The following is a 24,611-nucleotide window of genomic DNA, read 5'->3' as shown; positions in this document are numbered from 1 at the left end:
GGGTAATCTGCTGACCTTTTATGATGATATTACAATTATTACAGGCACTACAAGGAAAGGTTCCTGTTGGGAGAGGGGTATTCATAATACTCATTTGTTTATTTTGGTTTGTTTGTCGGTACGTATGGACTAAACAATTCCTGATTGTCCAATTACGGTAGAACGAAAACATGGGTTTCGCCAGCTTGGATGTACCTAGCTTATTAATAAGGTGCCAATTCCTATTTATGATGTTTTTTACTTGATTGCTGATATTACTGAAATTTGTAACAAAAATTAGAGACACATTTTTACCGTCCTTATTTTCAGGTTTAGCCTCAAAGAAAGAATCTCTATTGTGATACTTTGCGCGTTTATACGCCCTTTTCACTAACCTTCTAGGATACCCTCTAGCTTGTAATTTTTTTAGACAGATTTTCTGCATGTCTTTTAAAGTCTTGCATATTTGTACAATTACGTCTCACTCTCAGAAACTGGCCATATGGAATGTTGTCCTTCTGGCACATTGGATGATTACTCTCGTAATGTAATATAGTGTTTCTGGCAGTGGGTTTAGTAAACAATTCTACATTTAACAAGCCATTAACATTTTGGATCCTGATGTCCAAGAAGTCACATTGATGTTTGCTAATGGAAGATGTGAATTGTAAATTAACATCTCCGAGATTGAGCCAATCTATAAATTCTAAAAGGGGTTGTTCGCTACCAGTCAAATATCATCAATATATCTTGACCATGCCATGATGTTCTCATAGAATTGGGGCTCTTGTGTTAAAAATATGTCTGTCTTCAAATCTTGCAACAAAGACATGCCAGACTGGGAGCGCAGGTCGCTCCCATGCTGGTCCCCTTGATCTGCTTAAAAAATTCTGTTGTGAAAAGGAAAATATTATTTTTGAGAATAATGTCACATTTCACCTTTGTCATCACTCAATAGATCTTTCATCATTTGGATTGTATCATCTTGAGGGATGTTGGAATATAAGGCTTCGATATCTAATGTTACAAGCCATTGTGATTCTGGATCATATAGAAGATTTTCAATTGTTCTGATTATTGCGATGGTGTCTTTAATATACGCTTTTTGCTGAGTCACCATCGGTTGAAGAAATAAGTCTACTTATTTGCTTAAAGGTTCTGTGAGCGAGTCTATACTAGACACAACTGGTCTCATTGGGGGATCAGCTATGTTCTTATGGAACTTTGGTAGGCCATAGATTGCAGGGATTACGGGATGTGTATTATTGAGGAAATTGTATTCCTCTTCGCAAATGATGCCATCCTCCTTCGCTAATAGTAAGAGATTGGTAACTATATGTGTCAAGGAATCCCACTCTTCCCTCCTGGTTCTTTGGTAATGTTGGTTATTATTTAAAAGTGACATAATTCTCGCATTATAATCACTGGTGTCCATTACTACAATGCCATCGCCTTTGTCTGCGGGCTTGATCGTTAGGCTTTGAAATTGTTCAATAGTGGCCAGAGCGGTCCGTTGTTGAGATGCAAGGTTGTTACTAATCCAAGTCTTTTTATTTAACAATTCATCTATGCTCTTCTCGTCTACCCTCTCAAAAGTTTCAATGTCTTTTTTAACTAGTTGTAAAGAAGGTGTCCATTTTGATTTCGGTCTTAAACCTGATTTATTTACACTTGGGGGTTTGTCTTTTCCTGCAAAAAATGAATTGAGGCGTATTTTTTTCAAAGAAATTTTGCACATCTCTTTCTAGTGAATACCGATCTAAAGGGAAAGTGACTGCGTAGCCTAACACTTTCTTCTAGTACAATCAGTTCCTATTTTGTGAGTATTTTACTCGAAAGGTTGATAATAGGGGCTTTCTGCGTTAATCCCAATGTTTCTGGCTCCTTGTATTCGGGTGATTCTGTACAAAATTCTGAGGGAAGAAGCCTCCTCTCCCCCTTCCTCTGCCCCTGTTTTGTCCCTGATTGACTGGGCGCTTGTCTAAAAAAGATAGGCTTTCTCTCTCTGTATTTTGGCCATGATTATTTGGGCGTCTATCTAAAAACGATAAGCTTTCTCTACTTGTGCTCGGGGATTCTCCCTTTCGCGAGGATTATAGTCCTCTTTAGGTTCTTCATTTTCAGACTCAGTGCTGGTGTATGAGCTGTCTCAAAAAGTTACTCTCTTTTTCATGGGATTTCTTTTTTGATTTCCCCAATTTCTTTTATTGTGTGATTCTTCTCTAGGTCTTTCAAAATAATCTTTTTGTAAATAGGGGTAGACATGTTCTAGATTGTATTTAGAGATGTCATTTCTTAGTTTATTAGATTTTTTGTTGACTAAATAGTCCCTTTAGCCTGAGATGTCATGTTGGATCTCTTCTAATATCTGTTTGGCTTCTTCTAGGGAGGTATTTTCTTTTATGTTTTGCTCCATCTCTTCAATCTCTTTTTTCTCTACAAATAGAACTTCGCTTGCTGTCTCAATAATCAAGAGCATCCAATCACAGCTGCATATATTCGCAATGAAAGTCCAATTCTCTATTAACTTCCGATTTTTAACAAACACCCCTGGTTCATTGTTAACACGTAGGCCTCTGGGGATTATTCCCTTCTTTAGATACTCTACAAGGAAGTCTGAATGTAACTCGGTTCTAATAGTTTTTTTCTTATAATTCCATAGGGATTTCCACTGTTCTTCCTCATTACTAGAAATGGTAATGGAAAAAATACTTTTTGAGGTACCATTGATGATTCTATTAAATTGGTCCTCAGTAAAGCCATAAGTTTTTATAACGTCCATCTTAGTATTTGGACACTACTATCTCAATGGATAATAAAACAAACTCCCCAGCTAACAAGCTGGATTAGTAACCACCTTACATCTCAACAACGGACCGCTCTGGCCACTCTTGAAAAATGCCAAAGCCTCACGATCAAGCCCGCAGACAAAGTCGGTGCCATTGTAGTAATGGACACCAGTGATTATAATGCGAGAATTATGTCACTTTTAAATAATAACCAACATTACCAAAGATCCAGGAAGGAAGAGTGGGATTCTTTGACACATAACGTTACCAATCTCTTACTATTAGCGAAGGAGGATGGCATCATTTGCGAAGTGGAATACAATTTCCTCAATAATACACATCCCGTAATCCCTGCAATCCATGGCCTACCAAAGGTCCATAAGAACATAGCTGATCCCCCTATGAGACCGATTGTGTCTATTATAGACTCGCTCACAGAGCCTTTAAGCAATTACGTAGACGTATTCCTCCACCGATGGTCGACTAATCAAAAAGCGTCTATTAAATACACCACCGCAATGATCAGAAAAATTGAGAATCTTCCATATGATCCAGAATCACAATGGCTTGTATAATTAGATATCGAAGCCCTATATTCCAACATCCCTCAAGATGATACAACCCAAATGATCAAAGGTCTATTGAGTGATGACTAAGGTGATATGTCATCATATGCCATCTTCATTACGGAATGTGTAGACCATATTCTCAAAAATAATATTTACCTTTTCACAACAGAATTTTTAAGCAGATCAAGGGGACCAGCATGGGAGCGACCTGCGCTCCCAGTCTGGCATGTCTTTGTTGCAAGATTTGAAGACAGACATATTTTTAACACAACAGCCCCATTCTATGAGAACATCACGGCATGGTCAAGATATATTGAGGATATTTGACTGGTAGCGAACAAACCCTTTTAGAATTTATAGATTGGCTCAATCTTGGAGATGTTAATTTACAATTCACATCTTCCATCAGCAAACATCATTGTGACTTCTTGGACATCAGGATCCAAAATGTTAATGGCTTGTTAAATGTAGAATTGTTTACTAAACCCACTGAAAGAAACACTATATTACATTACGAGAGTAATCATCCGATGTGCCAGAAGGACAACATTCCATATGACCAGTTTCTGAGAGTGAGACGTAAATGTACAAATATTCAAGACTTTGAAAGACATGCAAAAAATCTGTCTAAAAAAATTACAAGCTAGAGGGTATCCTAGAAGGTTAGTGAAAAGGGCATATAAACGCGCAAAGTATCACAATAGAGATTCTTTCTTTGAGGCTAAACCTGATAATAAGGACGGTAAAAGTCTGCCTCTAATTTTTGTTACAAATTTCAGTAATATCAGCAATCAAGTAAAAAAACATCATAAATAGGAATTGGCACCTTATTAATACTCTAGGTACATCCAAGCTGGCGAAACCCATGTTTTCGTTCTGCCGTAATTGGACAATCGGGAATTGTTTAGTCCATACGTACAGACAAACAAACCAAAATAGACAAATGAGTATTATGAATACCCCTCTCCCAACAGGAACCTTTCCTTGTAGTTCCTGTAATAATTGTAACAACATCATAAAAGGTCAGCAGATTACCCATAATAAAGTAACTCATACTTGTAAGACTATGGCAAACTGTCGTACTAAAAATCTGATCTACTTAATTTTATGCCCTTGCGATTTGGGCTACATAGGAGAGACCTCCAGGGAGATTAGAATCCGATTAAATGAACATAAATCTGCAATATGAACCAACAAGAGGAATGCCCCATTAGAAGAGCATTGGTATGAGAAAGGCCATAAAGTTTAACACCTACGATGGTGTGTCATAGAAGTCATCCAGACAAATATAAGAGGAGGAGACATGGATGCAAAACGCAAAAAAAGCGAACAATTTTTTATGTCAGAATTTAAGACTTTCAGACAGGGCCTCGATAGCAAAGAGGACTGGGAGAAGATCATTTAATATATTATCTTTGGACACATCGTACATTTTTCGTCATTGTAATGATCTCTTATGCAGAGCGGAAAATAGTGCCTTCATGGCTTTTACTTCTCTTCACAGTGAGTTTCTCACTGTTCTAGTACATTCCACATTCAACATACGGGGCATTCGTTTCTCCTCCTATGTTTAGTACTAGTGAACATGCTCTTTAAAGATGGCCGCCTCGTTTTGTCTTATCGAATCTTTACGATCATGGATAGGCAAAAATCGCACCGTTATCTGTAAGTCCTTATATGCTCTGTGGTTCCATCATAAATAACACAAATGGTTTTAATGTATATCTTTCAAAGATAGCCACCGAATTTGTGCTTCCACATTGGCGCGCTAAATAAATGTCATTGAATCATTTTAAAATTATACGAAATACCCATACTCCGTATTAGGATACAATGGACACTCAACATATATTTCAAAATATATCAATAGATATTTTATACATTACCATATTCGTTACATCATGTGACCCTAAAAGGCACCCTGTTTGACATATCACGTGATCGGAATCGCAGATACTTAAACAATAGACGGCGCCACGTCCCGGAGTAGTCTAACCCGGAAGTCGTTGGTGTCGGAGCAGGGAGGCCGCATAATCAGCATCAGGTAAGCGAGTTAATACCAAATGGTAGTCGTCGAAGCTCGGCCTCCTGGTTGAGTCTTGTATCTCTTTGAAGTATAGAATACATACTTAGTTGTTTAGTCAAGTCATATCTAATAGTCACAAAATCCCCAATTTTTTCCAACTTGGTTTTACTTTATTTACCAATTCTTAAAACCTGCCCCTGAAAGAGCATGCAGCATCTCTAAACCCCTAGCCTTTTGTCGCCTTCGGATGAATATTTTTTTTTAAAGAAATTTCTTTACGTTTTTACGTATGGTAGAGTATGTAATATCACATTAGACTTTTATACAGATACATACACAAAGAAAAAAAGAGTCTTTTCTGTATAAATGCAAGCTGGGGAGGGAGAAATCAAGAATTATGACTCCATGCCCCTATGTGTAGTGTCCGGTAATAAGAGTACACAATATGATTCAGTTGTTTTCTGCATATTTACGTGGAATGAAGAAGAGTTAGATCAAAGAGATGAAATAAACAGCATTAGGTGAAGGCATTTTTCAGATATATAAATGCATAATATTCAGCAGAGAAAATGGAGCAGACTAAACATGATATATATTATGTGTTGTCTTTCACAGATTTCACTCTCCAAAGTTGCAAAATTACAGCTGCAATCAATACCAGGTATTATATGGTCCTTTTTAGAGTACTTTAACCTATTAAGATGTCATGGCTGTTGCATATTGTCACAAAAACCTTTTCAAATTTTCTTTTTAGCATTAGTTCTGTCTAATTATAAAAAAGAGAGAGGGAGATGCGAGACAAAAAACAGTGGCACAATTATGTTGCATATATTTATATAGATTGCCAATGAGGCAACTTTTAATGGTAAGCATAGATCACCGGTAAAGATAAAATGTAATACTTGTCTAAGAATGGGATATGATACATGCTTTTCACTTTTTGAACCAAAGGTGTAAGAAAAGACAGTCCCTATCTTCTACGGTGGCTCAACACAACGTATTATCAGAAAAAGTACCACATAAAAAGGTACGCATATTTCACAAACCATCAGATGTTTACAGACTATTAGGGATATCGAGCTAAATCTACCCTTTTAGGTATAGTGTATAAATATTGTTTTATTTTAAAAAATGGTCTCACTTACAGGTATTCTCCTGGTTTTAAATCCATATTGTTGAAGAAGACTCCGTGCCTAGTAATACCTTACAGCTAAGTAGGTACGTTTTAATATGCTAATGTAGCAAACTCATTGTTGCGAAAATATATCCATGTGCTTTGCAGATACTCATGATGATCACAAACAGTATAAACTCCTCTTCGATTAATTATGTTTAATAATATACGTGTTCAATAAAATTGACTAACGATTGTATAAACATGCTTTATTAAAATCTTTTATATATTTTTAGTTAACAATATGCACAGCCTTACACACAAATTTCTTTTTTAACAAAAAATGTTTTTAATATCTGTATAACTTGTGATAACTGTATGTATATAGCTACATGCTAATATATTGTCAAAATTGTTTCAGAAAACTCTGTCCTGAGGAAGGTGTTTTAATCAAGTTACACCGAAACACTGCGTCGACTATTTAATGTAGTTTTCTTTGGCATTTTATGTATTGGGTTTATTTCTTTATACTATACTGATGTTCAGTTTTTAAAAAAAGGAAAGAAAAAAAAAATTCCATTGAAATAAACTAGAAATTTGAATTTTACTGATTTTATTCATTGTTTTTTTCTTAAATACATTGTGTGTGTATGTATGTAAAATTGCTACTGTCTTTTGGCTCAACACATGATCCGGATCATTTGATTAGGGACTTTTTTGTTTCCTGTTGTCACCCCGTCCCGAGTATCACTAAGATAGGGTCCCTCTCTCTTTCTTTGATTCAACAGCTATGGCCAACTGCCTCCCCTCCCCTCCTAGGCAGGCCTCACTGTGGTAGAGGCCTCCCGACAACCACAATGGTTTGCTTACAGTTTGGGCAGCTGGCCGTGGCCAGTCTGCTCTGCGGAAGAGGGAGTTTTGTTTTGTGGGGATTTTTCATTGTTCTTTCTTTGTTCTTTTTTGCAGGAAGGGTCCTGACTCACTTAGTCCGGGAGGGGATGGGGGCAGGAATGCCCATACTGGCTTTCAATATTGGCATCCAAATTGCTCATTTTTAAAATGTTGACATGGAGTATTAGGGGAATGGGATCAGCCGTCAAACGCCACAACGTGCATAGATATTTACTCAGGAGAGGAGTTCAGATCGCTCTCCTTCAGGAAACACACCCATGGCGTGGGAGAGAGGCTGCATAGGAGATGGAGAGGGCAGCTATTTGCATCCTCCTACTCCGCTTACGCACCGGGTACAATGATCTGGATAAGGGCTGGCACAACTTTTGAACACCTGCACACACTCATAGTCAGAGAAGGCCGATGTGCTGCTGAAAGGTAGGCTCCTGGGGCAGGAAATCATGTTAGGTAGTGTATACGCCCCAAACAAGACCAGGTGCTGTTCCTCCAGAGCCTGTCAGCCCCTCTGGCCGAGGTGCTCACATCAAATATATTGTTGACGGGAGATTACAACTGTGTTGTTGACGTCACCATAAACTGCTCACACCCGCCGTTGCCGGGCTCTCTGGCAATCTGCACGACGGCAGAGTTTCTGGATTGGAGGAATCACTGGGGGTTGGAGGGCACCTGGCGAATGCATAATGCACAAGACCAAGGCTGCTAATATTATTCTCCACTGCATCAATTACATGCCAGGCTAGATTTATTTTTGAGAACACCAGGTCTGGGTTGTTCTGTTACGCAAGCGGAATACCTTATGTGTACTTTCTCAAACCATAGCCCACTTCTGTTGGTGCTCCGACCAGTGGGGAAATGCCCACCAATTCCAACATGACGTTTAATTCACTGACGTTAGAAGACGCTTGTTTTAAGGAAACCATAGGCACAGGCATAGACACTTATTTTGTCAATAAAGCACTAAGAGCATCCACAATATTAGTGGAATGGTAAGCGTTCAAGGTAGTGTTGAGGGGGCATTGCATGACACAAACCATTGGAGCCCAAAAGGAGCTTCACCGGGAGCATGACACCTTGTAAGACGCCTTGCATACGCTAGATAAGGAACAAGGTACCAGACCAGACGCACAAGGAACTCTGAAACACACATGCGCGTTATACCACCAAACTTGCCAGGTTACGGTGCCATTAAAGGAAACCTAGCAAAGGTGCAGGAAGAAGGGGGGAGGCCAGGTAGATTACTGGTATGGTTAATCAGGCCGTAGATCCGAGAAGCCCCGATTACACAAGTCCGATCGATAGCAGGAGACACACATCACATGCCTGAGAACATCAACGCCTCATTCTGTGAATATTACACAACTTTATACAAGGCCCCATCTTTGGTGCCCCCCACAGCCCAAAAGGAATTCCCGAGAGTAATACGTCCTCAGGCGCTTGACAGGGAGGTGACAGATGCATTGGGAGGACAGGTGACAACACACGATATATGAGTGGCGATTCAAGCATGGCCACAGGGAAAACCCCAGGACCCAATGGCCTCCCGGTGGAATTCTACTCAACCTACTCTTCGAAACTTGCACTGCAACTGGAAAAGCCATACCCCGAATCATTGAAACTAGGACACTTACCAGAGTCTACACAGAATGCGCTAGTGATTTCACTCCCCAAGAAGCCCATGGCAGAGGCGAAGGTCAGGGACTATTGGCCACTCTCCATGCTTAACCTGGATTTTAAAATCCTCAGCAAGGTTTTAGCGCTCTATATATTGCTGCTCATGCCGGACTTGTTCTATATGAACTGAAATGGGTTCATCCCAGCCTGAAGTACCTCATTTAATTTGCATAGATTGTACTCAGTGCTGTATCACCCATACGCAAGACGCTCAACGAGTATCAAGGGCTGCCCTCTTATCAGTAGACCTCGAAAAAGCATTTGATACTGGAAGGTGGGACTACCTGTTCGAAACTATGGAACATATGGGCCTGGGCGAAGGTTGAGTAAAGTGGTTGAAACTATTGTATAACCGCCCCACAGCCAGGGTAAAGACAGGCAAGACAGTGTCCACGCAATATGGGATCTACCGGGGCACGCAACAGGGTTGTCCATTGTTGCCCCTCCTGTTTGCACTGACGATGGAACCCTTAGCGGCATTGTTTAGACAAGGTGAAAGACTCGTCATAACCGTAGGGGGAACCACACACATCATTTCCCTATACGCCGACGACTTGCTGATTTATCTTGGCGACGCAGCGGTGGTAACTAAGACCGCAATAGCTCTAATGGAAAGGTTTGAACACCTGTCTGGACCTAAGGGCAACCGTTCCGAGACCCACCTTTTCCCAGTGTTGAGAGGCATGAACCACCCCCTGCAAGGTGTAGAAGACATTAACTGGGCTTCTTCGACCTTCTGATACCTAGCGATCCAGGTCTTCCATTTATTGGAGGACCTCCGGGAGGGTAATCTTGGGAAAGCACTCAGATCTTTGAAAGCATGTGTTCCCTTTTGATGCTCTCTCCAACTACCAATTATGCCCTGAGTGCCCCTTTCTAAAATGGTTATGCTGCCCCGACTATTGTACTTTTTTTCTAACCTCCCCGTCACAATACATGCCTCTTGGTTTCAACAACTGGACTCTCTGCTGCGAGACTTAATATGGGTACAGGGGAGACGGAGAGTGGCCTTAATGACTTTACAATGGCCATCCACTGAAGGGGGTCTTTGAGTACCAAACTTCGAACAGTATTCTTGGCTGCACAGTTGCTGTGGCTGGCACAATGGTTGGCGGGTACAGGGGCGGTGGGGACAAACTTAACAGATCTAGGGAACCACACTGACCTGCTTCTGGCTAAAATGATGGACCCCACAGTGACCTTTTCTCACCCCTCCTAATCACAAACTACAGCCCTCCGCTGCTCGAGGCGCAGCCTGTGCAAAGTGGAGACAACCCCCATCATACACCCCGGCCTTTCCCCAGTGGGCCTTCCCCCTGGCAACCCAAAGACAACATTGAATTCAGCATTAATAAGGGCCTGAACTGAGGCCAGACTGAAGTCAGTAGGAGATTGCTGCCAGCAATTAACACTAACTCCTTTTGGGGATCTGATGGTGGACTATGACTTACGGCTAGGTCAATTTTTAACATACAAAATAGTACTCCACACTTTTTGGGGCACTATAGGGTGGTGGCCAGGAGGAACCCAAGATACATGCTTTTCTGCACTCGGTCCTCGCTCTAGGTACTGCAAGACACCAGGTCAAATAGTTCTATGCTTCCCTGCTGGAGATGACCAGTGTACCATTGACACACCTGCGCAATTGCTGGGAAGCTATTGTGGGAAGAGACTTTACAGACCAAGAATTGGCCAGAATATTAGCACACCCCAAGAAGGTCTCTCATAACACTAGATTCAAATATACACAAATCAATTACATCCATATGACACCCCACAGAATTTGGACAGCTTACGGAGGTGAGACACGCAAATGCCAGAGATGTGAACATGACCTGCAACTGTGCTGTACTCCGTATGTTTTGAAAAGAAGCACTGAAACTCTCTGGAGCAACGGTGGGTCGTACGTTGGAACCCACAGTTGGGGTGTGCTTGCTGGGAATTTTTACCCGACCACCCAAACGCAAGGTGGGAAGCATATTCCTAAAACTCACCAAAGACCCCCCACCGCCAAAACCAACCTCCACGAAGGAATGAAGACCGTCGCAAACTGGATGGGAAACAGCCGACTGAAGCTGAACTCAGACAAGATGGAGGTCCTCATCCTCGGATCCACCCCATTGCCTGGGACGACTCCTGGTGGCCATCTGCACTATGAGCACCCCCTACACCCACCGACCACGCACGCAACCTAGGGGTCATCCTCGACTCCAGCCTTTCCATGACGAAGCAGGTCAACGCCGTCTCCTCCTCCTGCTTCAACACCCTCCGCATGCTTCGCAGGTTCTTCAAGTGGATCCCCACCGAAACTAGAAGGTCGGTCACCCAGACCCTCGTCAGCAGTAGACTGGACTACGGAAATGCACTCTATGCTGGAGCCCCAGCCACACTCCTGAAACGGCTCCAATGCATCCAGAACACCTCAGCAAGCCTGATCCTTGACATCCCTCGCCACAGCCACATAACACCCCACCTGAGAGACCTGCACTGGCTCCCCATCAACAAGAGGATAACCTTCAAGCTCCTCACCCACGCACACAAGGCACTCCACAACACCGGACCAGCAATACCTCAACAGCCGACTCAGCCTCTACACCCCCACCCGCCAGCTCCGCTCCGCAGACTGCGCCCTCGCCACCATCCCCCGCATCCAAAGAACGAGCGCCGGCGGCAGATCATTCTCCCACCTTGCCGCCAAGACATGGAACACCCTGCCCATCCTCCTGCAGCAGACCGAAGACCTCCTAACCTTCAGAAGTCTTCTCAAGACCTGGCTCTTCGAACAGTAGCAGCCTGCATGGAGAACATGGAAGTGCGCATGACTGCTTTGGACGGCCCAAGACCAGTCATTGCACCCTTGAGTTGACAAACCACTCCTTCACTGCTCTGCTCCGTGAGCAGAGTAGCACCGCCCACCCTCCTGCCCGCAAAGTCAACATAACATGATAATAACTGAAAGTTATTATCATGTTATGTTTCCTCTTCTCGCACTGCTTGAAAGCAGTGGGGCGACTCTTCTCCACCATAGCGGAGGAGCTGCCACTAGTCTTCACCCCCCTTCTCGGGAACCCGGGGTTCAACCTGGGTCTGCACAGAGAGGCATTAAAATAGATGATCTGTCATCCCATTGTACCGAAATAAAATCCTTTGAAAGTGTGAAGAGAGACTCTGCTTTGGAAGAAAATAAACCCTATATGTACACTCGTATTATGAACTGGGTTCTACAGAAATAGGCTCCTAGTCATCCACTTACAGACGTTGAAAAGCTACTGAGAGCAGTAACAGCAGACACCTACGTGATCTCTCAGATATAGACTACCAGTGAAAGGCCTAATTGCAGTAGAATGTATAGATAGCCCAGATCAGTTGGGTGGAATTTTCACCAACACAATAAAACACCTTCAGCAACACCTACATAGAACTCGCACATTACAGGACAGGAACATTCTACTCCTTTGGCATCTCATCCCACACAGGCTGCATTCGATACATGAAAACACTTCCAACCTTTGAAGGAGGCGGTGGAACCAGATTGGTCAGATGCAGTTTAAACAACGGGTCTGCACGAAGGTGACGATGCTAAAATATCGTGAATGAAATTGATGAGATAATCAATGCTCGGTCCCCAGCGTTCTGCTTCCTGGCTGCCCATTCTTTCTTGCAGAAACATGGGAACTCTGTTACTGGCCTCAGAACAAATGATCATTGCTGTACTGGGTAAATTGATTGTTATCTATACAAGAGACTGGTACAACAGACTATGGCAAATCTTGGGCATGGAAAAGATCACCTCGGTGGTAGACCGCGACGATCAGAGGCTTGCGAAAAGATGGAGCATGGTATTCCTCTTCTACAGACTGTGGAGCCTTGATAGTCACGCTCTGAATGAAGTCGAGTGATGCATAAAGACTGTCATCACAGAGTATCCGACATAGAAAACGCCATATTACTAAAGGGGTAGAGCTGACCAATTTATGTCTAAATTAGGTTGGTACTGTGTTAATTGTTTTCAAATGCAATTGCAAAATATTATGTAAACATAAAAAATCTATTTTGTTTTGTGGCACACATAGCAGATATTTTTTTTGAAAATAAAAACCAATCCACATAGTGAATGAAAACAAACATTTTTTTAATACAGTATGCATAATTTTTTTTTTTATTTCTAGCACGCAGTATAATGCAAATTAAGAATATGTTCCATATGTTGGATTTTCTCTCAGCCCCCTAATGTTATATGTTGATTTGTGTAATGCACTAATCACTCAAGAGGGTATCCAGGTGCTTTAGAAAGGTGTGTGGTCCCAAGGTGTTTATATGAAGAGCCTGTCTTCAGCTTCTTGCAGAACTCAAGAAATGAGAAGGAGGTTCTTATGTGTTGAGGAAGCTCATTCCATGTCTTGGGTGCGATGTAGGAGAATGAGCGACCTCCAGTTTTGCTTTTGCGGATGCGTGGAATGTGTGCAAGTGAAAGTGAGGCAGAGCCTAGCTGTCTGATAGGTTGGTGAAAGTGTCTTTGGCTGCTCAGGTATTCTGGTCCTGGTAGGGCTTTGTATGTGCCTGTAAGAAGTTTGAATTGGCTGCACCTGTGAATGGGGAGCCAGTAAAGCCTACTGATGTGCGGTGTGTTGTGGATGCGACTTGGGTAGTTGAGTAAGAGTCTTGCGGCTGCGTTCTGGATGGTCTGGAGTCTGTGTAGAAGTTGTTTGGAGACTCTTTGTCAGGACCGGAGGCGTGGACTATGTTTTCTTTCTTCACTTTTAGTTCACAGCAGCCATTTTAACAACAGCATAAAAACTATCTTTCTCAGGAAACCCGGGGAAAGAGAATAACAGAGCATTGCCCAATCATCATTGTCCAAGTCCCATTATAGTCCTTCCATTCTGTTCACACCCCTCTTTCTTCGGTTCTCTGCAGCCTGAGCTGTGTGTCTCCTCACTTTATGCATGCTATACTGTTTATTTAAAGCATTTTGTACATGTGGGGTGTTATTCTAATGTTTCTTTCGTTTGGCAGATGGCACTGTGGGATCACATTTCAGTGTTCCTCACTCATCACCAGAGTTGTTTTATATTGAGGGCCTACATGTGTGTGAGTGCAACCTACACACACAAGTGGGTGCGGTTGGCTGCTTGGTACCATAGAATCCCTTCTAAGCACTGAGTTTGACAGCACAAATTCGTTTGAAGGCGGAGTCTTTCCAGCCCGTGAGCCTTGCCTGCAGCTCCTGGAGGAAGACGCCTTCAAGGGGACTGTACAGCTGAAAATTCCAGCATTTTTGGTGATGGGGTCTCCTCAACAGGTGTCTGAATTATTTGTCGGGCTGTAAAGCCCACTAGATGTATATTTGGCACCCTAAGAGGTCTGTACTGACATTGCAGGTCCAGTACCTGCCTGCACACCACAGGGACACCCCAAGCGCTTTGCCCACATAAACCTAGGACGTATTTGTCCCAGGGATTAACCCTCTAGAGAGCATTTAAGCTTCCATAGCGGGTTTACAGCTCCCACAATCTGCACAGCCTCTGGATGGCATAAAATTGTACTGAGTCTCCCTAGACACAAAATGCAGCAATCTGGGGCAGAATATGGGGAAAAAGAGGGAACCCTCCCTATTTCCCCTTTGATGATGACTATTGCGACGTGGTAGACGCGTCTATAGATCAGGCAGTGGCCTCAGCCATAGCACCTATAGAGTACAAGCTTATGATAATGGCATGTCGCCAATCTGTTGCCTCTAATCTGACAAGATTCCATGCAACAGGTGCCCATACCTGTTAAAAAAAAAAATACCCAAAAGGTAGGGGGCGAAGCGCAAACATGTTCAGGGTGTGGACGTGGATGCGTGTGACTTCCTCATAAGGGCTTTTCTGTCCCATCCTATGCTCTCATACTTCTCAGAGTCTAACTCAATGACCTTTCCTAGGGTTCCGGGGGTAATCGCACCTGGGATTACAAAGGCGTTCCACCTCCCTGTGACGGGGACGAATCCTAATTAGAGGATTCTTATGGGGATTCAGACAGGAACCCAGGCCCCTCCCAGCTGTGGCATTCGTTCCCAGATTCGGATGTGTACATCCCAAAATCCAAACCCACGGACACCTCAGACATGCTGGACCCGGATATGTTGATGGACCCTCGCTCCTCCGAATGGGCTCCAGCGGCCAAGGTGACAACTTATATTTCGTGTCGGCAGGGAAAGCCGCTGGAAAAAGAGACCCGAGCTCGCTTACGGGCGGAATGCTCCCGCCCTATACTGAAGGGCAAGGCAGCTTTAATCCCTGAAATAAATGCTAGGATGCCTACCTTCTTATGGAAGTATATTAGAGACCCCAAGAAAGGTATAGCCCGCTCACGGTGCTCATGCCAGGACAAGTTAATGGACGTTTCAGGCCCAGATCTTGCACATGGTTGAGGATGCGAAACAGTGTGGGTCTCTCATATCCTGGGGCAGTCTCTCTAGCTGGGCGCAATGCATGATAATCCTCCTGGGCAATTTCAAATTGCACTCTGTCCACTGAGCGCAGGATGTGTCTCCTGATAAAGGTATATCCCAAGCTCGGTGATCTCGCCTCATCTGAAGTGGTCCCGGACGCGCTGGGGTACTCTTTGGAGATCTCTTCTTGAAAGAATTGGGCAAGTTCATTGCGACTCTTACATCCCTGGAGAAAGCCCAGGTGTCAATGAATCGTATTTTCCTCCCTCTGGTTTTCTAAGGGGCCAGGGGAGACAGAGGGTGCTTGGTCAGCCAGAATACTTCCATCTACCCCTCCAGGGGTCAAGGCTCCTAACATGGTCAATGGCAAGCGCAATCCAAATATGGCAACTTCTGCTCGTCCAGAGGACCTCCCCGCAGGGGCTTTAGAGGAGGATCCTGTGGGAACTTCCACACCAAGGGCTCCGGCAAGTGTGCTCCCTTCTTCTCGACTAAGTGTGGGCGGGTCCTTGGCTCAATTTGCAGACCGTTGGGGACACCTCACATCAGATGCATGGGTCCTAAACACCATTATGGGTTTCCATATCAAATTCCATGGCATCCATATACAAAGTCAACTTCCTCGACCTCTCACCCTATCGTAATGAGACTCTCTCCTCATATCTCAGGAGGTGGAGGAACTGCTGTCCAAAGGGGCTATCACCCTTGCCTCTCTTCATCCCAGGTGATTTGCAAGCAACCTCTTCTTACTGGACAAGAGGGACGGGCCGATGTTCATTTATCAATCTGCAAGAATTAAAAAATTGGCTGGGCTATCGCCACTTGAAAATGGAGGGAATCCACCTCCTGCGAGATATTCTCCACCCCTTGGACTGGATGGGCAGGCTGGGCCTAAAAGACATGTATCTCACAGTCCTGATCTTTCCACCACACAGGCGTTTTCTTCAATTCATATGGGCAGGTAAAGCTTATGAGTTTGCATCCCTGCCTTTCGCTCTATTATCCGTGTCTTGTTGCTTCACCAAGGTTTTGAGGCCAGCCTTGTAGCAGTTGCAATCCCAAGTGATACGGCTGATAGTCTACCCCGGACAACATCCTCATTATGGGTCAATGCTGGGAAAAGCTCCGGGCTCATCTATAGACATCAGTGGAATTGTGAGAAAGTCTAGGTTTTGCTATAAACGCAAAAAAGTCTAGGTTGAGTTGTCACAAAGGTCTATCTTTCTAGGGTTTGTCATAGATTCCCGCCAAGCTATTCTGAGCCTTCCAACAAAAAAGGTGGCAATAATCAGATAGTATTTCCACATGACCATCACGAAAAACGTACCTCTTTGAGGCAAGTAACATGTCTAGTGGCCCTACTTTCTTCGTCAAGTCAAGCCATCTTTTTGGGCCCTCTCCATTACCGGCCCTTAAATGCATGAAGGTGCAAAATCTCTGCAGGGGTGCGACATACTCAGACACGGTTCCTTTGACAGAAGCCAAGGAAGAGATGAGATGGAGATGGACACAAATGGAGGTGTGGAACGGAAGAGCGAGCTTCAGTTTGCAGAAGGACATCATTGAGTCAGGGGGCCAGGTGAGGCACAGGTAGTGGCTCTCATGGTGATAAACCTGATCTCGAGGTTACAAGTATGATATCTAGTTCTTCTGGAACTTTCTTGAGATTTTTCAATCCTTCTCCCCTAGTCTCAGATCTTCTACTGGATCCCCAGAGGACTCCGCACCCACTGGTATCCACGGGTTATCTGTCTCTCATGGCGTGAAGGATTACTAGGAACGATGGAAGGTCCCAGGACATTAGCAGGTGGGTTAATGTCTCTTATCAAAGGCCTGGGCAGAAGGCACCACTAAGAGAAATTGCTCACCATGGTCAAAATTGCTTGGTTGGTGTATCCAGAGGGACTAGGATCCCATGGGATCGGGAGTCGTTTTAGTTTTTAATGTCTTGTCATCCCTTGTATTCAAAGGTACGCCCTATAGATCGGTAAACACTTTTAGTTCAGCTGTATCTGCAGGACATCCCCTTATTGATGGCTATCAAGTCAAGGATATCCCCTGGTCTGTAAACTGCTGAGGGGCTTTCATCTCTCCCTTCTTCCAAAACCAAGGTATTCAGTTCTTTGGGATGTGAATGTTGTCCTCAAACTTTTCATCTCTTGTGACAGTAATAAATACATTTCTAGGAAATTGGCTATGCTAATGTGCCTCGTCCACTGCAGGAGAGTTTCCAACATTAACGCATTGGACATTACAGGTAGAATATTTTTCCCAGAAGGAGTTACTTTCCATGTGTCCGGATGCACACAGTGTAATTCACGGCTAATCTCTTATCCGACATTTGATTATCACCCGAGATTGTGTGTTGTGAGGTGTATTAAAGCATACAAGGCTATGACATAGGAGTTCAGTGCTCCTGGTGAACAGAAACTTCTCATTGCTTATCGAAAACCTTTCCATGCAGTCTCCCCTCCCACCATCGCTAGGTGGGTTAGATGGGTGAAGGAGACATGTCCAAGTTTGGTGCATATTCCGCTAGAGGTGCCATCACGTCGAAAGCCTTCCCATGGGGGGCTAGATTGGTGGACATTTTGAATTCTGCGGATTGGTCTTCAGATTCCACCTTCAAAAGGTTTTACTTTAAACCGTTGGTAGATGTGGCGTCCCTCATGATCAATAAGCATAATCCTCACCTCCGTTCCTGACATAGAATGAAAAATGTCCTAGCAGCGTCACAGAACATTTCAGTTCTATGAAGGACTCGGAGGTGAGGATTATCACACCCAGGATTTATTCGAGATCCCACCTAGTATGGGGCAAATCAAAATGTTACTGAACAATGTATGGTAGTAAGTATAATTTCTTTATGGACTTTGTGAACAGTTGGTTCTTGTATGGTTTATCTTATTGTATCTACATGTAATATATCTTGGAAGTCAGATTCATTTCTGGGTATTTCGTTTTTTTTCTTCAGGGAATTAATCGAGCAAACCGGCACAACCTAGGAGGAGGACTGGACCTTGGTCGCGTGAAGAAAGAAGGGACACGAACAGAAAGGAAGGACTAATATGGGTCTTACCTGATGAAGATTGTCCAATGTTCTGTTGTTCCCTTTCCCCACGTTTCATGGGAAAGATAGTTTTTATGGTGTTTGTAAATTGGCTGCTGTGAAATAAAATTTAAGAAAAAAAGCATAATCCTCGCCTCTGAGTCCTTAATAGAAATGAAACTTTCCGTTACGATAGCTAGGAAATTTTTCATACTGTCGTAGAGAATATTGCTGTAGTTCAGCCTGCTGGTGATGAGTACTTGCGTGACGGTCCATCTGGTGTTCTGAGTCAACCATTTGAAGATCTTTTGCTGCAGGCTTAGGATGTGAAAGCAGGAGATGCATAGTGTGTTGACTTGAGCCGTCATGTTGAGCATGTCATCTAGGGCGATCCCTAGATTTCTTGCGTGGACTGTGGGTGTTGGTCCTAGCTCCAACGCCCACCAAGTGGAATCCCATGGGGAGGTCTTGTTGCTGAAGACCAGTACTTTAGTCTCGTCAGATTTGAGCTTCAGGCAATCGATCCACATCCAGTCTACTACCATGGTCATGCAATTGATTAATTTGGTTCTGGTGGTGTTAGTCTTGTCCGTTAGGGAGAGAATGAGTTGGATTAGGCGAGCAGCGTCATGTATATGTTGAAAAGAGTGGGGCATATCAGTTTCTTTTTCTTAGAAGTAAAGGGTGGCAGTCGGACTCTGCGTTCTTCCTATGAGGAAGGGACAGATCCCTTTGATAGCGGATCCTTGTATGCTAATATCGTGGAGTTTTCGGATGAGGGTGTTGTGGGAGACAGTGTTGAAGGCCGAGGAAAGGTTGAGAAGGATGAGGGCCGTTTAGGTGCTGTTGTTCTTTCTGAATCCTCATTGTGTGTTGTCTAGAAGATGGTGAAGTTCAAGGTGGGTTGTGAGTTGCTTGATAATGGCCTTCTGAATCACTTTGGCTGTATAGGGGGGCAGGGAGATGGGTTGAAAATTGCCCAGTTGATTCAGGTCGGCGGTGGACTTCTTGAGGAGGGCGTTGATTTATGCAAGTTTCCATTTATCCGGGTAAGTGGCGGTCGTGAGGGTGGTGTTGATGATGTGGGTCAGGGTGGTGCGGATTGGTGATGTTCCTAGGTTGCAGATGTGTTGGGGGTATGTGTCTTTTGGGGGCCCCTCAGTGGAAGGTCTGCATGATTGCCACGTTCTTACCTTTGGCACAATTTTAATTGCCATATGCATCTGGCATTTAAATTCATTAAGTGACTAATTTTAGGGAACCAAAATATTTTTTTTCTGCAGTGATACTGAACAGGAGTAAAACTGATTTTTCATTCTTATGTCCATGTTGCTTTTAAACATCCTTTACTTCCTCCATGGTTAAGCTTTCTGGAGGTTATTCCGTGATATTCATGGATAACATAACACTTTGGTGTAATTTATATTGAATACTTATATCCTCAATCTTTATTTTACAAACTGTTGCTGCAACTGTTCCTCTCAGGCCTGAATCAAGGGTACACCGTTGTCTATTGAAACGTCCCATTGTCCTTGACTTTACTGCCACCACTCCCACGTCAGACCCCAATGCCTCTATAGATGTCCTGCAATGAACAGCTAGAACTCATCTGCATACCAGTCCTTCAGTGATGTTATATTTATCTGGTTTTCTTATATCTAAATAAACTAAGCTGGAAAGAAACCTCATATACCTATTTTAGTGGATTGATTAATCTTTTATTTGTCGTTATGAAGAATGATTTAACTCGTTCCACACTGAAAGGTCTCCAGCTTTTCTGATGCACTCTGAGATCCAGCTTTGACGTTCAGAGAACATTTCCAAGGTAACAGTCCCTTTCCTCTATCTCACATTATTAAAATACAATATAAATGTACATTTCTTTTTGCTCTTCGACATGATCATCAGTTTAGTTTTAGTGGTATTTATACCAAAATACAATTAGAATATTCCTCCTCTTTATTCAGACCACGCTCATCTGCAGACCTATTGGAGTCAATCCGGAGTCCTTTTTATGGTTTCAATCTGTTTTATTGATTTTCAAACAGAGACAAGAACAACAGGACCTCCTGCTCCTGAAAGACAATGCAATACAGACAACAAGTGCCGGCCATGGTAGCATTACGAAGTAAAATGCAAGGAGCGGGTCAACAGAAGGAACCCTCAACAACAGAAAGAAAAACCAAATAACAAAAGCTCCCTATATTGAAGAGATCGCGCAACAGGGTGGCCGCCTGGTTGAAAAAAGGCTTTATAGAAGGCCGCGGAGTAGCCATCTGGGCCAGGCGATTTGCCAAGCCGGAGGCGGGAGATAGCCGCGACGACCTCCTCCAACCCGATATCCCTGTTGACATGGTCAGCCTGAGCTGCAGTCAGAGCGGGTATCTGGGCCGCTTCTAAATAGTCAAGTCTGTGCAACATGTCAAGGGATTCCCAGAGTACAGCCTAGTGTAGAAATCTCGAAAGGCCTCTGCGATAGCTACATCATCTGAGGTGAGCTCACCTCCCGACTGTCGAATGGCTTGCACCCCCTGCTGTTATCTCACTTCCCTGAGCTTATGCGCCAGGAGCCGCTCCGTACAAAGCTGGCGCCAAGCCCTGGCAGCCCCGGTGCGTTGGTGCATCCGTTCCAACTCCGACACTCTTTGTGTGAGTTCAGCCCGTTTCTGGCTGCGCTCTTTATTAACGGCAGTGGTGATGGCTATGAATTCTCCCCGTAAGACAGCTTTAAGTGCAGTCCATTGGGTCGCTATCGAGGTGTCCGAGTTAGCGTTAAGGGCAAAGTAGTTCGAGATGGCGGATTTGATCTGATCGACTGTGGAAGCCTGGTGAAGCAATGAGTCGCGGAGGTGCCAATGCCGCAGTGGTAACTCTGTGCGCAGAAGCAAAAAGGAGGCTATGACTGGAGAATGGTCTGATAAAGACGCAGGGAGAACCTCAGCTTCAGTAGCTAGCATCTGCAATGGAGTGGAGCACAGGAAATAATCCAGTCTGGCGTAAGTTTAATGAGCTCCTGAGTAATAGTATATATGCGGCTCAAGGGGTGGAAGTGTCGCCACAGGTCTACCAATCCCAAGTCACGAATATGGGTCAAACCAGACCGTGAGAGGGCCCCCACCTGGCTAGTGTGCTGGCACGATCGATCGGGAATGTTGTCAAAGACTAGGTTCAGGTCTCCCCCCAACAACAGGTGCCGTTCTGAGTTAGCTGTCGCTTGAGTAAGTGCATGATGGAGGAATTTATTCTGCCCCTCGTTGGGAGCGTACACTGAGCCTATTGTTAGGGACACCCCAGCTACAAGGAATCGGTGTGTGAGCAGGCGACCCTTGATCTCGGCATCCTTCTGGAGGACTTTTCCATGAAAGGAACGGGAAATGAGTATTGCCACCCCTGCCGACTTGGTGGAGCTAGAGGAGAACAGCTGTGTAGGGAAGGCTCGAGATTTCATCCTATGATGATCTTTGGACAACAAGTGGGTCTCCTGTAAGAGACAATTATCGGCAGCCGGGTGTTCCAGATAACTAAGGACAGCCCTGTGTTTAACGGGGTTATTCAAGCCCCGGACATTGAGGGTCAATACCTTAAGTGGCCTATGTGGCATCTAATGTACGAAGAGGAAGTGGGCTAAAAGGAGTGCTGCGTAGGCCATGTAAGGGAGTAATGCGAGTAGGAAGGGACTGTGACGGCCCATGGTATGATCTGCGCTACAATATAAAAGAAAAATGTGGACAAGGGGGACCCACCCAATAAAAATAAAAAAAGGAGGGTGGGAAACAGGAAGACAACCGGAAAACCAATTAGAAGAAAATCCCCAGAACATATCCCAAACGGGGATCAAATCAACAAGTCCAATTACTAAGAATAGTCTGTCGTCCCAGGACAACTGGGCAATCGATAAAATAGGGGTCCACGTGTGTCCGAGAGGAGGGCTCACTCCCCTCACCGTCCCCCACCATCAGCAAGGAAGCGAGAAGAAGATCCGGCAGGTCAGGAGCGGTCATTTGGCTGTCGAGTCCTCTCCGGAGAGGGCCTCAGTAGCTGCGGAAAGGGCTGCTTGCTGTCCTTTGACAATCTCTGATCTAGACGGCCTCCGGGCACGAAGCCGTCCACCCTGACGCCGCCAGCCCAATGGGGATACTTCGGGTGTTGATGTAGAGCTGCGGATATCATCATCCTCGGAGGGTTCCGCTAAACCCAGCACATGGCAGGCCTCCACAAGTGAGCGGATCTGATGGAGTTTCCCAGTATGGCAAAAGATGAGGCGAAAAGGATGTCCCCAAGAGTACGAGATCCCCTGCTGCCTTAGATGCTCCGTGACTGGACGAAACTGACGGCGCCTCTGCAACATGATCAGGGCTAAGTCCTGGAACAACGCGGGAGAATGTCCCTGGTAAACAATGGGGTGGAGGGACCTCGCTTTAGTGAGTATGGCCTCTTTAGTCTTAAAGTCCTGGACACACACCAGGATGTCCGCCGGCGATGCGTTGGGGGCGCGAGGCTGCCCCACTCTGTGTGCCCTGTCCAGGACCACTTCAGAATGGTGGGTATCCCCAAGGATGTGTCGGAAGAGGCCCTGAGTGAACGCAAAGAGGTCTCAGGGGTCCTCTGAGGCTTTGCTTTGACCCCACAGATCCGAATGTTGTGCCTCCGGGATTGATTTTCTAAGTCTTCCAAGTGGGTCTGGATGTCGATGTTTTGAAGCCGAATCACCTCCTGCTAGAGCATAGCTAAGTCCGACGTCATGGTGTCACTCCTCTCCTCTAGGGAGGCCACCCGCTCCCCCACGCCGTCAACATCTCGGCGTATCTCCCTGAGCTCCATAGCGAATTCCGCTTTGACTGATGTCCTCTCGGAGTGTGAGGAAGAGCGATTCCAGGAAGGCTTTAGCAATAGGTTGATCTCCAGTGGACGATGGTGATCGCTCTGCAGTAGCCTCCGGGGTTGTGGCAGCCATATTAGGAGTGGATTGCGCTCGGCCAAAGATGTCTTTAAGAGGCTTCACTTTGCCGGTTTTAGCCTTGGACATCCTGTCGGACCTCCACAGGCAGCTGGTGTGCAGGCTCCGAGAGCAGCGTGGGTGTCCCCGACAACAGTGCCAATGCTGCCCAACAACCAAAGAGCCCTCGCCGGTCCCAGGGAGGTTTGGAAGTCTCTCTATCGCCAACACAGAGGTGACGTTGTGCCCAGGCCGCTACTCCCAGATGCACCTCCCCCGTGTAGCAGTCACTTTCGTCGGAGGTATCGCCTGAGTTCGCCTTGGAAGGCGTAGAAGAGGTGCTGGCCGAGACCCCCCCACCTCCGGTGTCACCAACGTCCTCCGCTCTCGGAACCCCGCTGCCCCCGGGGCCCATGGAACCACTCCAGTCCTCCGCTGCGATGACAGGATCGGCGCAGCGCCCTACGGAATTGTCCCACCAGGCGGATCAGAGGGAGTCCGAGTGGCACCTAATGCAGATGTCCTGTGCTAGCAGCCAGGGGAGGCCCAGGAGGTCCCGCAGTTCTCCCCCAACAATCAGGTATGTCTTGCTGCGTATCGCGTGCCTCGCCCCCTGCCTCTAAAGCACCGCGTTACTCAGGCCCAACCTCTGGGTATCTCTTACCCACAGTAGTAACTCGTAGCTGTCCTTCTCAGGTGCTCATCCTCCGCTGCTCCAGGGGTCTCCGCCGTGGCCCCGATGTGAGCGGCGCGGCGTGGGCAGGGCCGCGATCCTCCACGATGATGCTGCTGGTGAAGAGGCCCCGCTGAGGGACTGGCAAATGCACCCAGAGGCACAGGGAACCCCACGAACCGTCGCACAGGTGCCAGGCAACTCGACACCGGAGGCCTCCCCCGGATCCTGCAGACTTGCGTTGGTCTCCGCCGGCCCGGTCGCACCTCCGGTGGGCTCACGTACACCACAGGCCGCGGATCGCTGCGGCTCACCCCGGCCCGAGGACCCCGCGGCCGCTCCTTCGGCTACTGTGGGCTTGCTGGTCACGGGTCTTTATTATGGGCCCGAGAGGCACTCCAGGGCAGCATCGACGTAGGGGAGCACCTACGCCCACAGAAGAGCAGCTGCAGAGCCC

At 45.4% G+C, this 24,611-nt stretch overlaps 1 protein-coding gene across 10 annotated transcripts in view; it reads left to right on the top strand.

The window, feature by feature from the left end:
* Positions 1-24,611, top strand: part of TP53BP1 (tumor protein p53 binding protein 1) — a 956,094-nt gene that overhangs the window by 836,331 nt on the left and 95,152 nt on the right. The window contains exon 26 of one of the 10 annotated variants that reach the window (XM_085644321.1): positions 18,471-18,687. The exons of the other annotated variants lie outside the window; for them this stretch is intronic. Coding sequence (XP_085500447.1) covers positions 18,471-18,478 — 8 coding nt within the window. The 3' untranslated portion in view covers positions 18,479-18,687. Of the gene's footprint in view, positions 1-18,470; positions 18,688-24,611 lie in introns of those variants that run through there. 10 annotated transcript variants of the gene reach the window in all.

The sequence above is a fragment of the Triturus cristatus genome, chromosome 3_1 (genome assembly GCF_964204655.1).
Source record: "Triturus cristatus chromosome 3_1, aTriCri1.1, whole genome shotgun sequence".
Taxonomy (NCBI): Eukaryota; Metazoa; Chordata; class Amphibia; order Caudata; family Salamandridae; genus Triturus; species Triturus cristatus.
Note: the sequence above shows the minus strand (reverse complement) of the source record. Positions and strands in the feature narration are given on the sequence as shown.